At 47.2% G+C, this 11648-nt stretch overlaps 1 protein-coding gene across 1 annotated transcript; it reads left to right on the plus strand.

Annotated features, from left to right (window-relative positions):
* Nucleotides 1-8834: 8834 nt before the first annotated feature.
* BHLHE22 (basic helix-loop-helix family member e22) lies at nucleotides 8835-10140 on the plus strand. The gene has a single exon (XM_054590200.1). It carries the CDS (start codon nucleotides 8850-8852, stop codon nucleotides 9960-9962), a length of 1113 nt encoding a protein of 370 aa, XP_054446175.1. The 5' UTR covers nucleotides 8835-8849; the 3' UTR covers nucleotides 9963-10140.
* The last annotated feature ends 1508 nt before the right edge of the window (nucleotides 10141-11648 follow it).

Here is an 11648-nt window from a genome sequence, read left to right on the forward strand (position 1 = left end):
ATAATAATAATAATTAAATTAGCCCTGGCTGCTGTGGCTCAGTGGATTGAGTGCAGACTTGAGAACTTAAAGGTCACTGGTTCGATTCCCAGTCAGGACATGTGCCTGGGTTGTGAGCCAATTCCCCAATTGGGGGCGTGCAAGAGGCAACCATCAATGGATCTCTCACACATCAATGTTTCTCTCCCTCTTTCTCTCCCTCCCTTACCCTCTCTCTAAAAATAAATAAATAAATAAATAATTTTTAAAAATTGATTGGTCAAGGAAGACGTGTAATAAATTTAGACCTTTGACATACGTTGTCTCCATAAATCTTTCATGAGAAGTTAATTCAAATGGCTTTGAGGTGACTGCTGTCAACTGACATACAATGGGCTATAAACAACAGAAATAATAACAACATTGATGTATCCAGCTATAGGGAGAAAGAAAGAAATACCACACAAAGATCAGTGATAGATCCACATTCACAAAGCTTTCACATAAACGATCTAAAAGGAAGAAAGAAAAATGACATAATCGTCAATTTAACAAATGTCACTACGTTGAAAAGTACACTCCACACATTCGAAGCATTATCATGTAAGATTCTTGTAAAGGATAAAAAACACAGTGGGATAGCCAAACCAGAACTGACTTTGAGCCAAATCCGCGGCCATTTCCCTATCCATATACCGGTTAATTCAGTCAAATCACACTATGGTGACCACTTTGTAACTAGCTAGAGAGAAATTCACTCAGTTTGAGAGAGCAGAAAGAGAGAGAGCACTCCACAAGCAGGGCAGTGGGGGTGCTCAGGAGGAGGGAGGGGCCGAGAAGGGTGTGAGCACTGATATCCTGGGCGCGAAAAGGCCCCTCTCAGCGATGGCACCTATTCCCACCCCCAGCCTGTGGTCCTCAAGGATGGTGAAAGCATTGAATTGCTGGCCCCGTCTACCAGCACCTGAAAGTTAATGATAGAAAAAGTAAACTAAATACAAACCAACAATGATAATTAAAGGTGACTACAGTAGTTTAGATAAACGGTCACAGAAGCATAATAAAGTGTTAACATTAAATCCACATACCATTTTAGTGTTTGCAAAACGCTTCCACAGAGTCTCCTTTGATTAATACCCTGAGGCAGCCAGGAAAGTGATGATTAATAGATCCATTTTCCTCCTGAAGCTAAGTAGGATCAAGAAAATTGCCCAGATTACATAGTTCTTCTACTGAGAATCTTCAATTTCTATTATACCAGCTCATATCTTTTAAAGCAATTCACAAGGAAGTGCAATCAGGTTTGGATATCTGTAAAAATCAAAATTCGAAAACTTCATTTTAAAAGAAAAGCAAATAAATACGCTAAGTGTATTTTTGGTCCTCAGATCTGTATACCTACTTTTCCTCAGCCTTCCTTCTGCCCTTTTATTTCCCCCATGATTCACATTCTCAAAAGCAGTGGGAATATGGGGAGCAACTCAAGGGAGTAAGAATACAGGGTGAGGAAAAAGGAGGTTTACAGTTGTGAGTACGTGAAACACATGAGTTTATTCTTGTATTAGTATTTATTAATGATCACATTATTTTCCATATGAACAACTATAAACCTACTTTTGCTCCACCCTGTATTTCAGAACATGGATTACAAAACAATCTTTCTGGGAAAATCACGAGTTCTTATCCATGGGATAATGGGAAATTTTTATTTTTTTCAGAAATACCGGAGGCCTAGGCAGCTCCCAAGTCACTTTTGAGATTAACATATAAAGTCTCCATACCACATGGCAATATCCAGTTTTCACCTGGATGTTACACTGCAATAGAGAGGCTGGTTTGCATGCTAATACTACCGTATACAAATAGAGGTCCCTTCAGGTGGTCTGAATGAAATACTGCATCAGGGAAATAACACTCTTACATTAAGGCGCTCTTGTCATGATGCCGTGTAGCTGTTGGTTTCCTTTTTATAACACTTCCTTACCAACATGTAAGTATAATACAAATATAAGTGTCTGGGTGTTTGTATGTATATTGTTCCAAGTGGACAATTCAGTCAATACAGCTTTCAGACAGATACATTAATTGAATGTTTCTCAAACTAAGTCAAAATGATTATGTCCAACAATACTGCATTGCTATAATAGATCAAAAGACCTCATGAAAATTGTTTGAGATGTCAAACTTACCCATGTTAAATTTTAAAATTTAACTGTGAAAAGCTCCCCAACTACCATCTGTTGATCTAGTTTCCTAAATATAATCAAATTTCTTTCAAACAGAAACTCTTGCATTGACAGAGTAAATGAATCCAAATATGTGGTTGAATAGATCTTTCCTTTAATTAACCAAATAAAATCAATCTTTCAACTGGAGTTTACATTTGTCTGTTTTATCTACAATGTTTTTGAAGGTTATTCATAATATTTGTACACTACAAAAAGCATAGCTACTTTTATTTATATTTCAAACAGCTGGCCTGGGTACATAATCATACTTGTAGATGAAAAATGTTCTTAGTTGGGATGTCATCTCTAAGTTTTTCTGGATTCGATCTCCCTTATAAAAGGGAGCAAAGTTTGCAAAATACTCACACTTCAGAAACATTTTGATTCACAAAAGTTTTAGGTATCCAAACTATGTGCGTTATGTTTTTGGAAAATGATTTAGCTTCAGGGGGTATTTCGGCCTCAGGAGACCTAATCCTGAAAAATTGAGAGATGAGAAGACTGTTAATAAAGAAAGTGAAGGGCTACTGAGAACAATAGAGCAGACTATTTACTAATGTTGACTAGTAAAATTCCATGAGAAACTAGAAGGATTTGTTTCAACACACAGTCATTTCATATTAGTCTCCCTTCTACCATATTAGTAAGCATCATCCACAAAAAGTAAACAAAGAGAACTGCTTTTACTGATAATGCCCATACGTGAAAGAGAAATTTGTTCATGATTAAAGTATCTGAATAGTAATTCAGCACTGGTTTTCACTAGCCAATCAATTCCTGAGTGCACAGAGGTATTTAAAATTACAGTAACGTTGGCATAAAATGACTTGTTTGAATCCTGATTTGGAAATTAACCTATGATTTAATTTCTTCTATAAAATTATACATTTAATATAAATTAAAGAATCATATTTAGCAATCCCTAGAATAATTATATTCGAATCTATAAAAACTCCTATTTACAAATACTTAGCTTCCAGGGTTGTGTCTGGAAACTTTTAACGATCATGAATTTTCAGCTTATGTTTTGTAACTGTAATCGATTTATCACTAAAATAATTTTTGAAGCGTAAAATAAAGGCGTATTTGAATATTTCATATTCAGCTTTTCAGTACTGCTCTCATCCACCTAGATATTCTCCTCGTTGCCAGGAGATGGCGCTGTGGGTTTTAAATCTCAGAGCTAAAATCTCAAAGCGTATCAGCACTCTTGAGTTTGTTTCTTCATTAGTGGAGACCAGGCAAGCCCTAAAAGTGTTAACAATTTTTCCTTAAAAAAAAAACAAAAAACAAAAAACAGATGTTTCTCAACATTCGATAAAGATAAGATTCAGTGGGGGGAGAGGGGGACGTGTAACAGAAAAAAGTATATCACCTAGTTAGTGCAACTGAATGCAGAACATCCCAGTTAATTTTCCGAAACTCTTTTCACTAGCTTTCCTCTAACCCCACCCACACATCCTACATTGTTCCCTGGGGTCTCAGCAGAGCAAGGCAGGCAACAAGTTTTTCCGCTCTCCTTAAAAGTCACCATAATACCAAAGACCCCTCAGGCGCCAGGTAAGTCTTTGGCTGGGGGACCCACCTGCGCGCCCGCGTGGGGCGCACAACCGCGCTGTAAAAAACTTTCTCAAGGGATGCGGGTCCTCCTTCAACGTCTGTTCAAACTTAAGATAACGCGTCGCCAAACAGTCCTGAGAATCAACCTCTTTCTATTTAAAATAGATAAAGGGGGAAAAAAATCTTCCCGAAAGAACTTTATATCAACAGGTTTCCACATTTCCACAGGCGAAGTTTTTGGAATCGCCAAGTCCTTCAAAGCAATTGTAAGGCTAGGGCCTCTGGCTTACTGACAGTTACGTTTCCGCTCCCTTGTCCCCTGCACCCTCGCTGCCCTGCTCCTCATTAGCTCCGCTGTCCACAGGACACCGGTGGACCCATAGCATCTCTCTGCAGGGAGTTTTGTAGGACCTGACGAACCGGGTAAGAAAATACTCATAACAATATGACACGGAGAGGCTTGACTTCAGAAGCTCGTTGGGCTTGAATTTCTCCGCCACCGGGTTGATCCTGGGTTCCCAAACCGGAGGGGGCGCAGGATGATAAACCTCAGCTGTGCAGGCTTCAAGCTGACCTAAGTGCCACCCACCAGACAGCTGGGGGCGGGCGAGGGGCGGGGATACGCAAGTGCAGCTTCAAGGTCAGCTCGCCTCTGACCCCGGCCGAAGAGCGGCCGCAGGTGCCCGGGCCAGGGACGCAGCGGGGCGCGCCTCGCTTCTACAGGGTGGGATCGGGGACTGCACTCTCCGGGACGTTCCCGCAGGATGTTCCACTGGGGCATCCTCGGTCCCAGTCAGGCTGGACTTCTCCGCGGCCGGGAAACGCCTCCCGCAGAGGGGCCCCATCACTCTCAGAGAATTTGCTTTTTCAGAGGAGCTCTCAAGCGAAAGTTCATGTCATTTTTGCCAAACTTTGCTTTTACGTTTTAGAATGTGTTCAAATAGATAAATTGACACACACACACACACACACGGACAATCCTCTCTCAGAAAACACACAGATACCCAAATCCCAGTGTTCCAAGTTCTCCAAATTTTTTAATCTAGACAAGTAATAAACTGTTTATCGTGGGTATAGAAATAACAAAGAGGGACTCCAAGCTTTGCTCTTGAAAAGTAGATTAGACTGTGTTCCGTTCTGATTTTATTTAGGTTCCCATTTCAAATTTCAGGAAAAGATTAATAAAGATGATCACTAACAAATTTAAGTATGACTTAAAAGATTAGTTGGGTCTGAAGCTCATTTCGGTTCGGTGCTGCTTGCTGAATAGTTTAGAACCTTTTCAATGCCATAGGTGTGTTCCCTCCTGCTGTAACAAAACTGTATGCATCTTTGTACAACATGCTCGCTCTGTCGTCTGTAAACTTGGTGCCCAACACTCGGCCAAGAATGCTCCCTGTGCCGATGTCTGTGGGCCGCCGGGCGCCCAGCCAGCCAGGCCAGCACCGAGGGCGTTCTGCTCAGTGTTGCTGGGGGCGGTGTGCACGGTCCGGCCTGCCCAGTGGCCCGAGCTTCTCCCGCCAGGCTGCCGGCAGAAGAGAGGAAACAGTCCCTGCGTTTCCTGTCCTCCAGTTGCTTCGCTAACTCACAGTAACCTCTGAATAGCACCGTCAGAAAACTTCACTTTCATTGCTTCACTCTCTGGGGTCATCTCTGAGTCAGGAGTTTTCCCCGGGGGCTAATTTCCCACCCTTTCATGCCAAGGAACCGGAATGTGTTTATTTTGGCTTTTCCTCTGCTACTTTTTCAACTTGCTAGTCACAGCAGGAGCCCAGGCCCTTTCCCCCACTTCTTGCCAAGAATAAAGTTCAAGTGCACCGCTTTCCAGAGCTCCTGTAGCCAGAGGGCACTAAGTTCGCAGCTGACATCAGCCCTCTGCCGGCCTGAAACCAGGCGGCGGGGCCCCCCACTCAAGTGAGGAGGGAGAGCCCAGGCGGTGACTTAGGGCTGGCAGCGATTAAACCAGGTAACGAGACGCCAGGCAGATGTGTTTTCATTGCCCTGTAAGATAAATGCAATGTTAAGTGCCTGACAACTTCCCAGAAGCAATCAGCAAAAGTTTACGAGTGCATAAACCTCAAAGACCATTCCCCGACGGTTGTTACAAGGCCCACATTTAGAGCTTCTATAAATTCTGCTGCAGTTTCCCAAAGCTAAATTTCCAGTATTAAGCCGCCACCTCCTCCGGGGAGACCTGCGGGATTTCCCTGAACCACTACGAAAAGGGGTTTTTGGCTTCTACTGAATGAGATAAAGCTGCGTGGAAAGTTTGGTCCCAGAAGTTTGGATGGCTGGGGAGAGGGGAGAGGGAGAAGCGTGTGGAGATGGGGTCGGGGCAGGGCCACGAGGTGTTCTCTGGAGCAGAGTTATCTGATAACGGCGAGGGACCAGGATCCGGCCAGGGTCCCAGGTCTAAGCCGGGGCAGAAGGCGACTTGGCGGCTCTCCGTGGTTGCCCTTGCTGGGCATTCCGACCCTTGCAGGGCACAGCAAAGCCCGAGCTACCAGCTGGCCCGGGAGGAGTCGATCCTTTGCCCTTCCAGGGCCTACTGACTGGCCGGCAGGAGGCCCACTGGGAAGGCAGGCTGGATGAGGAACCCAGTCAGACCCCCGGACGCGTCTCCACTTCGCCCAGAGCCACGAGGGTGGGAGCCTCGGTCCTCCAAGGACTTTGAATAAGTTAGTATCAGGCGCACTCGACTCACACATTTATAGAGAACCTTTATTTACCGTGTCGGGATGGCGGGCGGGGGCGGGGGTCGGGGGCCCTGCTAATTGAAAAAGAGTAACAGGAGCATGTCTTTAGTTTCCTAAAGGGAGAGGTTAACAGCTGTGAGCGCCCGGGAAGGGCAGGTGGGGGAAAAGCGGTGAGCGAGGGCTTTGGGGGTCCCCGGCGAGCCCCGTGGGCTGGCTCAAGCTTTCCAGACCCGCGAGCCTGGGTCCCAGGCTGGAAAGCCTCCCGCAGCCCTCGTGCTGTGTGTCAGTCTTTGGGTTCCAGGAAATCCTGAGGCGCGAAGGTAACCGAGGACGACGAAGTGTTTCTGCCCCTGTGAGACTGAATCTCAGGCAATTATTTTGAAAAGATACCGCGGGGCCCCTATTCATCCTTTCCAGGTGACAATGCAGACGCTTCTGCGTCTCCCTCACCCTTCCTTTAGGAAAAAAGGCGCCCAACTGTTCTGATATTACCATTCAAAAACAGGTTTTGTGGCGAAACTCATTTGTGAATCTATTACAGAGATTAATAGATTATTTCTCCTTTTTTCAACTAATTCTCAGTTGGGAAATTTAACCATATGGTAAGGAGAGAATTAGAATTTCATCACATTAGAGCAAAATGTAATGAAAAGAGTCCAACACCTGGGGCCAACTCAGAAAGACACAATTAAAAGGTTTTTAATGAAACCAGAGAAACCAAAAATTTCATAGGCTTCAGTAATTCTGCCACATAAGAAAGATTTATTGGAGGTGTTGGGAAATATTGTTTTTACTTATGTCAGAAGAATGAACACCAGCCGCTAAATACCATGTGCTCCTAGACACGCAACTTGGGAACGAGAGGACGGCGTGTACCACTGCTGATCCGGAGAGGAGCACTGTCTTCGCAGATCTCACTGCACCAGCCCTCCCAGGGCGGCCAGGCAGGTCCAGATGTCCCCGAATGGCTTCCTAGCCCTGGCGGTTCTGTTTCGGGCAAATCAGTATGCACAAATGTCCCCACTTGGGGTGGAAGAGTACTTGACTCCTGCTCCAACTGATTACTCTGAAACCACGCGATATTCATCTGGTAGAAAGTTTGAGAAATCAGTCCCTTCCTATTTAGGAAATCGTGTGCTTCAGAGTCACCCTCACTGTAGTAGTTATTTGGAAACCGTCGCAAAGACACCCCCACCCCTTCGATCTAATGGGTTGCATAAGCAATTTGCTCTTCATTTTTCTTTCCCCTCACCCCCCAATCCGGGTTGGAAATGGGCGGGGGGTAGGGTGGAAATAAGGCAGTGTATTTAAGAGGGACTATTGCTTTGCTCTCTTACTAGCTGAGAATCTAGGGTGAATTTTGGGCAAGTCAGTGGGGACACCAGTCCCCCCACCCCGCGAAGTCCCACCTCCAAATCCAGACCACTGTCATCCTATGAACATGAGAGGAGTATAATTCTCGGCCGGAAGGGTAATTTAGCACAAGATGAGGCAGCAGAGGCGAGGGAAGGGCAGCGGGGGTACGGGTGGGGGTGGGAGGCGGGGGAGGGAGCGTAGGCTTTTCACCGGACTCCCAGGCTTCGCCGACGATCTACAATTTGCTGAAGGAGCAAAGAACATCCTCGGCTCTAAGTATGGCTTTTAGTGTGCTCATTGATGAGTGAAAGTCGCCACACATGTCAAGCTAAAGGCAGTTGTTGGGTTACTAACAGGACCCAGCGCCTTGCAAACATATGCGCTAAGCTGTGTATACAGATGGCAGGCAGAATAACAGAGCAGGCGCCTTTTATAAAGCTCTAGCTGCTGCCTGTCTTCAGACCTAGGAAAGGAAACTATTCAGACTCGCGGCCAGATAGCGCCTGCGATTGTTTGTTACCGTTTTAATCCTATTAATTAAAACGTTAACCTGATTGGGTAGAAAGCGCTGTCCCAACAGGCGAGTCTTCTTCATAATAACCTACTCAGAGATAATGATGTAAAAGACTCCCCCGTCTGTGGCGGCGGCTGGTTGATGGGTCCGGAAATCTCTTGAAGGTGAATCCAAGCAAGATAAACGGTGCGGAGAGGAGACGCGGGGCTGGTCTCAGAGCAGCGGCGGCTCCACTCCCTCCGCGCCCACCCTCCCACCATGCGGGGCCGCGGCCCATGGTGAGCCCCAGCAGCCAGCACCATCGGCTGGAAACGAAGAAGAAGAAGAAGAGGAGGCGGCGAACGCGGGGGAAGGCGAAAAAGAAAAAGAAGGGGAGAGGGCTGCCAGCAGCGCCGGGACCGACGCGCGCACCAGCTCCGGAGCCCGGCTCGGGCGCGTCTTGCGCGCCGCCTGACTCCCCAGCAGAGGAGCCGGCGGCCGGCGCCGCGGGCCCGGGCTGCGCGCCGGCCCCGGACCATGGAGCGCGGGCTGCACCTCGGCTCGGCCGCAGCGGGCGAAGAGGACCTCTTCCTACCCAAGAGCCTAAGCGCCTCCACCGCCAAGCGCCTGGAGGCGTCTTTCCGCTCCACGCCCCCGGGCATGGACCTGTCCCTGGCGCCGCCGCCGCGAGAGCGCCCGGCGTCCTCCTCCTCGTCGCCCCTGGGCTGCTTCGAGCCGGCTGATCCCGAGGGGGCAGGGCTGCTGCTGCCGCCGCCTGGGGGAGGCAGCGGCGGCGGCGGCGCGGGAGGTGGCGGCGGCGGCGGCGGGGTGGGCGTCCCCGGGCTGCTGGTGGGCTCTGCCGGCGTTGGGGGCGACCCTAGACTGAGCAGCCTGCCGGCTGGGGCCGCCCTATGCCTCAAATACGGCGAGAGCGCGAGCCGGGGCTCGGTGGCCGAGAGCAGCGGTGGCGAGCAGAGCCCCGACGACGACAGCGACGGCCGCTGCGAGCTAGTGCTGCGGGCCGGAGGCGCCGACCCACGGGCCTCCCCGGGTGCAGGAGGCGGCGGCGCCAAAGCGGCCGAGGGCTGCTCCAACGCCCACCTCCACGGAGGCGCCAGTGCCCCCCCAGGGGGCCCTGGCGGCGGCGGCGGCGGCGGGGGTAGCAGCAGCGCGGGAGGCGGTAGCAGTAGCAGCAGCAGCAGCAGCAAGAAATCCAAAGAGCAAAAGGCGCTGCGGCTCAACATCAACGCCCGGGAGCGCCGGCGGATGCACGACCTGAACGACGCGCTGGATGAGCTGCGCGCGGTGATCCCTTACGCGCACAGCCCCTCGGTGCGCAAGCTCTCCAAGATCGCCACTCTGCTGCTCGCCAAGAACTACATCCTCATGCAGGCACAGGCCCTGGAGGAGATGCGGCGCCTTGTCGCCTACCTCAATCAGGGCCAGGCCATCTCGGCCGCCTCGCTACCCAGCTCCGCGGCGGCCGCTGCAGCGGCCGCGGCCCTGCACCCGGCGCTGGGCGCCTACGAGCAGGCTGCGGGCTACCCGTTCAGCGCCGGGCTGCCCCCGGCCGCCTCCTGCCCAGAGAAGTGCGCCCTGTTCAACAGCGTCTCCTCCAGCCTCTGCAAACAGTGCACGGAGAAGCCTTAAACACACCCCTGAGAAACACAAAACCGAACCAAAAGCTAGAGGAAAGGAAAAAGCTGCCCCCACCCCCTTTATTTTGATCCTCTGGTAGTTGTGAAACACTTGCAGAGCAAACAAAGCAGAGGCGAGAACTGGAGACGCAGCAGAGACAAACGGGACTTTAGCCTTGACATCCGCAGAATCTCGGTCTTCGGGGTGGGGAGGGAGGGAGGAGGGAGGTGGAGTTGGGCTGAAGTATGGATGTCTTTTTTCTCAGAAAAGTGGAAACTTTGGTGGCAGCCTAGACCGCGAGGAAGCAGAGTTTTCCTTTAAGGTTAAAAATAAGTTGAGAAGTAGTCGCTTGGTTATAAAGCGTGGAGCGTATTAAATGGCAAAATACTAATCCTACTAATAATTGTGAATTTGGCTAGCGCTGAGGGGGAGAGGAGGAGTCCGGGGTTGGGTGGCCTGTGGGACGGAATATTCATTCAGACAAATCAGAAAGGGCACTTGAAAATAAATTTTGATTCTGAGCCAGGAGAAAAACTTGAAAGGTAGATTTATTTAAGTGAAAATAATAATTAAAAAAAAAAAAACGAAAGAGACATGATGCTATGAAAGACTTGTATTTTTTATTGTCTCTGAACTTTAATTCTGTGAAAATGCTCAAAAGTTTTGGCAAGAGTAATATTTAAAAAAACTGACTGTGGCTAAAAGAATTGCATTTAAATATATTTATGTGCACCTTGTTACTTTCTACTCTGCAATGATGTATTAACGATTCATGGTATTTATTTGTTATTCTTCAATGACCCTTCCACATTGACAGTATTTATCATGTGTTAAGGTCATGGGTCTTACGTGCAGCTTTTATTAATGCCTCTAAAATTCTGTTTTATAGATTACTTTATACTGTGTGCCAAGTGTTTAAAAGGTTTATTTGCCAACAAGTACGAAGAGACCTATGGATGTATCTGAGCTGCTTAGGTTTATCAAAGGTCACCTGGATTTTTTCAGTTGCATCATCCCTGTATTTAAATTGAGCTTTAATAAATTGCTTCAGTCCAAAAATTACAGGAAAGGTGTATTCTTAATTGATGAATGAATTGATCTCTTTTGAAAGGGGACTCCTTTGCATTTTAAAAGGGAAAAACATCACAGCAATAGAACCTATAAGTAAGAACATGCTAAGCAAATATTTTTCCAGGCTGTGCTGTGCATTTTTAAAAGGTCTAATTTAATTGCTTTTAATATATATGTACATATATAAGTTATTTTAACTGTGGAGAATTATTTAAGTTAAAAGACTGGTTTGATTTGCCTATGGTGTGAAATCCTTTGTTATTTTTCTAAAAAAAAATAAAATTTAAAAACAAATAAAATAAAGCTAAGGAAGAGCGAGAAGCTATTTACCCAAAGTGAGCTTTCAGTTTTAGTTTGCATGGCTGTTTGCCTGCCTTTCTATCCTACAAACATCCAGAAAACCTTTTTAAAAAAATGGAGTCCTGCTATTTTCCACTCCTTGCAGATAATTCAAATTTAGTTTGTCAGGTTGGAGCGAGTTGGGAGCTGTGACAGATCTATTGGTGGGTTTTGGATGTATAAAGAATGATATATATATTCAATAGGTCAACCAGACTATGACAGCTATGTACGACCATTTGTATGTGTATCTATGTCAGAAAGAATCTTTATTAAAATATTTTGATC

The sequence above is a fragment of the Pteronotus mesoamericanus genome, unplaced genomic scaffold (genome assembly GCF_021234165.1).
Source record: "Pteronotus mesoamericanus isolate MK-2021 breed Mesoamerican mustached bat unplaced genomic scaffold, CSHL_Meso_final scaffold_174, whole genome shotgun sequence".
Taxonomy (NCBI): Eukaryota; Metazoa; Chordata; class Mammalia; order Chiroptera; family Mormoopidae; genus Pteronotus; species Pteronotus mesoamericanus.

What these genes read in the sequence shown, in the direction of transcription:
- BHLHE22 (XM_054590200.1), top strand. Translation starts at nt 8,850, where the DNA reads ATGGAGCGCGGGCTGCACCTCGGCTCGGCCGCAGCGGGCGAAGAGGAC.